Source organism: Coenobita brevimanus, chromosome 57 (assembly GCF_032717465.1).
Source record: "Coenobita brevimanus isolate Jiangsu-jjx chromosome 57, ASM3271746v2, whole genome shotgun sequence".
NCBI lineage: Eukaryota > Metazoa > Arthropoda > Malacostraca > Decapoda > Coenobitidae > Coenobita > Coenobita brevimanus.
Genome location: NC_137010.1, coordinates 2,221,740 through 2,226,100, shown reverse-complemented (window position 1 = coordinate 2,226,100; position 4,361 = coordinate 2,221,740). Strand labels below are relative to the sequence as shown.

Sequence of the window (4,361 nt, the reverse complement as noted above, 5' to 3'; positions counted from 1 at the left end):
AGGGATTAAAGCTAGGGCTGCAGGAATGCTGATAGAGAGAGAGAGAGAGAGAGAGAGAGAGCAAATAGAACTACGAAATAAATAAAAAATAGCTTTAAAAAAAGTTGCAATATGAAAGAATAACATTAGGGAGCCGAATGCTAATCGGCCGCCAGAATATGCTGTTGGCCAAGTCTAAGATTTTGGCCACATCTTGATACCCTGAAGGTTTCATGTTGATAGCTCAAGCCGTTCATGAGATATAATGGGAACACAGAGAGAGAGAGAGAGAGAGAGAGAGAGAGAGAGAGAGAGAGAGAGACGGGCAAAAACATTACCAACATTACATTCGGGGACAAATATAAAGCGCCACCTCCTGAACGATACCAAAAGAAAATGATCAGTGAATTTTGACACCCAGTGATGCCATTTTACAAGCCCAGGATTAAAGTTTTCAAAATGTTACGTGAGAGTTGCATAATCCTTCGACTTTTTAGTGGATCGAAATTTTTGACCGCGACTGTACTAAATTGTCCATCTTCCCCATCTTTATTCTTTCTTCCTTATTTTATTTCTTTTTTTTTTTCTTTTTTACCTTCCTCCCTCCATTCTTAAGATTCCTTCCTTCTTTCTTCCTCCTTGCCTCCCTCCCTCCTATCCCTTCCTCTCCCACTACTGTATTTACCTCTTTCCTCCGTCGTTCCTATCCATCCTCCTTCCTTCCTTCTCCCTCCCTACCTACCTTCCATCTTTTCTCTCCCACTCGGCCTGTCTCTCCCTCCCTCCCTCCATTACTTCCCTACCTCCCTGTTTTTCTCTCCCACTCCCTTCCCTCTTTCCTCCCTCCCTCCTTTCCTCCCTTCTTGCCTTTTTCCATTAATCATTCTCAACTCGACACCATCTTTCCCTCCTTCTCTTCCTCCCGCCCCCCCCCCGTTACTCCTTTACTCTCCCTTCCTTCCTCCCTCCCTCCCTCTCTCTCTCTCTCTCTCTCTCTCTCTCTCTCTCTCTCTCTCTCTCTCTCCTGTTCTTAAATTTATAAACCAGATTCTTTGTAATCTCTTTAAGGTCTGTATTTTATGTAACATTCTCTCTCTCTCTCTCTCTCTCTCCCTCTCTCTCTCTCTCTCTCCCTGGCCTATTCTTTTTTCCAGCATCTCCCTTCCTATATCTCACCCTCCTTCTACCCCCTCTACTATCTCTTTCCCCCTCCCTCTCTCTCTTTCTCTCTCTCCATCTCTCTCCCTCATTACAGGGTTCCCTCACCGCCGCCTAAATCTAATAGTGTGTCGAAGTGATGGGGCCCAGGAGAGAGAGAGAGAGAGAGAGAGAGAGAGGGAGGGAGTTACACAGACCTTAGTATATTGGAAGATCGGCCTTGATACTGATAAAAGACCTTACTCTACATAAGTTTGAGAGAGAGAGAGAGAGAGAGAGAGAGAGAGAGAGAGAGAGAGAGAGCCTTGTATTCATAAGGAAAAACTGTTGATGTGAAAAACTGGCCTCACTTTATTACTCCCCCCTCTTCTCACCTTTCCTCTCTCTCTCCCTCCCTCCCTCTGTCTGTCTGTCTGTCTGTCTCTCTCTCTCTCTCTCTCTCTCTCCCTACCTATCTATCTATCTGTCGCTGTCTATTTATCTGCTATCTATCTATCTCACATTTCCAATTTTCTTTCACCTCAGATCATCTCAAATTTCACCCAAATATCCCTCCTCCATTCTCTCCCAGTTTCCTCAAGGACTCTCTCTCTCTCTCTGTCTACGTAATCCTGGAGAGGGTGACAACAGACAAATCGCCTCCACTTCCCCCTGTCTGTCCTTTGTCATCTGGCAGTCATCCCTCCATCTCATATCATGCATACCTCTTTACTCCGTCTTTACACCTCATCCTCGGTCTTCCTTCCCTCTCCCCACCAGCTCTCTCTTTCTCCACTTCACTCAAACATACTCTCTCAGTCTAACACAAAGAGATGGCAATTTCTGGGCCAAGTTAGACTAAAAAGCGTACAATATTGGCTAGTAGTAAGCATGTCATTATCATCATCATTATCATCATCATCATTTACCACTATTATATGGAACTACTTCTTACTTCCATCATCATCATCATCATCATCATCATATACCTCCCAATTAAATGTCCATAATCATCATCATCATCATCAATCCCCCTATCCCTTACACTTATCTTTCCTTATACCTATTAATACTCACGTTCCATAGCGTAGTAAACAGAGCCGTTAACGGAGACCATTCTCACTCTATCAACAGTCGTGTCCAAAAGCTGTAGGTTGGACAACAGTGGGGTAGGAGGTGTGTTGGATGCGTGTTCAGACATGGGTGGACTTGAATCACTATCCTCACTGTTTATTTTTCTCTCGTTCATTTTTTCAGATTCGTTTTTATCATTATCATCTTCACTGTTTTGTTTCCTGCTTTTCATCACTTCACCTTTGCCTCTATTATCCTCATTATTATTATTATATTCATCATTATATTTCCTCTTTTCCATTGTGTCTTTAGTATTTCCGCTATCAATTTCCCTCATATTATTTCCTGAGGCTTCGTTTCCTGTTCCCCCATCGCTACTTTTGTCCATTCTTCTCTCTTTCATTGCCAAAGCTTTCGTTTCTCTACCTTCATCAAATTTTTCGTTTTCAGAGAGGTGCGCAATATTTTTCGCACCTTCAGTTCCGTGTGTAACATCATTGTTTTCTGTTTCTCTATATTTATCGTTATTTTCCATATATTTTTCTTCCTCCGTGATGTTAATACTGTCATCACGTTTTCTCCTATGCTTCGCTTCTCTCGTTTTCTTTCTCACGACTCTCCCCTTTCTAAAATCATCACTTTTTTCAACATCATTCTGTTCTCGCTGTGTATTTCTTGTGTACTTATTCTTTCTCACATGTCTCTCTGTCTCACTTTCGCTTATATCACCTTCACTTTTGTCTCTCTCACTTTCACTTCTGTCTTTATCATTTTCCTCTGTCTCTTTCTTTATCTCAAATTCTTCCTGTCCACTCACACTGCTTTCACCTCTCCCGTTTCCCCCGTCTCTCTCACTTTTATCTACAGGATTCGTTTCTCTTTCCTTTATTAAAACTCTTTCACTTGTTTCAGCTGTTCCTATCTCCGTTTCACTTATAATCCTCTCACTTTTGTACATATAATTCGTTTCTCGCTCACTTCCCTCCACATATTTTTCGCCTGTCTCCTCATACCTTCCAATTCCCTCACTCTCTTCCGCAATTCTCTCTTCTACCTCACTCTTACTCTCATCTTTTCCTTCTCTCTTACTCTTTTCTATATTTTGTCTCTCTCTCTCACTCTTTCCTTCTTCTCTTCCTTCTCTCTCACCCATATCTCTTCCTTCTCGTTCGCTTTTATCTCTCTCTCTCTCTTCTCCCTCACTCTTGTCAGTATCTCTCCAGCTTCTCTCACTTCTCACATCTCTTTCTCCCCTCTCCCTCCCTCTCTCGCCTTCTCCCCGTCCTCTCCCCTCATCTTCCTCCCCTCCTCCCTTCTCCCTGCGCCTCTGCCACCCTCCCTTCAGGTCCAGGGCGTAGGCAGGGAGGTCACGGGTCACCAACATCTTTTGACCCCTAACCAAGATAACGCCTGGGGTCTTATCGTCGTTATCGCTTGCGTAGGGGCGCTCCAGCTGAAAAAAAAAAAGATAGATAGATAGATAGATAGGTAGGCAGATACGGACAGACTGATTGATGATGAAAGCTGTGTGGGGGTGGATGTGTGTGTGTGTGTGTGTGTGTGTGTGTGTGTGTGTGTGAATATGATACGAAAGATAAATGTTTATGTAATTCAGGAACACACCCACAGTCTCTCTCTCTCTCTCTCTCTCTCTCTCCCTTTTCTTCTCACCCTCTTCCTCTCTCTCTCTCCCTTTTCTTCTCACCCTCTTCCTCTCTCTCTCTCTCTCTCTCTCTCTCTCTCTCTCTCCCCTACCCCCCTCTCCTCGTTTTCCTTAATTTAAACAAAGTGCAGCCACGAGACTGACAAAATTACATCACGAGAGAGAGAGAGAGAGAGAGAGAGAGAGAGAGAGAGAGAGAGAGAGGGAGGGAGAAATATAACACTAAAAATAAACCACAATCCTTATATCTACGTACTACATATAACAAAAAATAAAACAAATTCGATAGACACTTCATATCTATTAAGAGGAGGGGGGGGCCTGGAATAGGGGTCCCTTCGCGTGGTGGCACATATGTAAACCGGCTGCTTCACTGACCGCCTCTACGTCCCTCAACTCCCTCCCTATCCCCAAAAAGGAAGACGGTGGATAGGCGATTAGCATTATTCAGCCTATAGTCCACTGGGTTCACATTGAGAGGATCCTAAGGGGGAGGATGTAAGTGAGG

At 43.7% G+C, this 4,361-nt stretch overlaps 1 protein-coding gene across 1 annotated transcript in view; it reads right to left on the bottom strand.

The window, feature by feature from the left end:
- Positions 1-2,365, bottom strand: part of LOC145402185 (uncharacterized) — a 29,206-nt gene extending 26,841 nt beyond the window's left edge. The window contains exon 1 of the mRNA XM_080274302.1: positions 2,190-2,365. Coding sequence (XP_080130428.1) covers positions 2,190-2,365 — 176 coding nt within the window. The remainder of the gene's footprint in view (positions 1-2,189) is intronic.
- Positions 2,366-4,361: the final 1,996 nt, after the last annotated feature.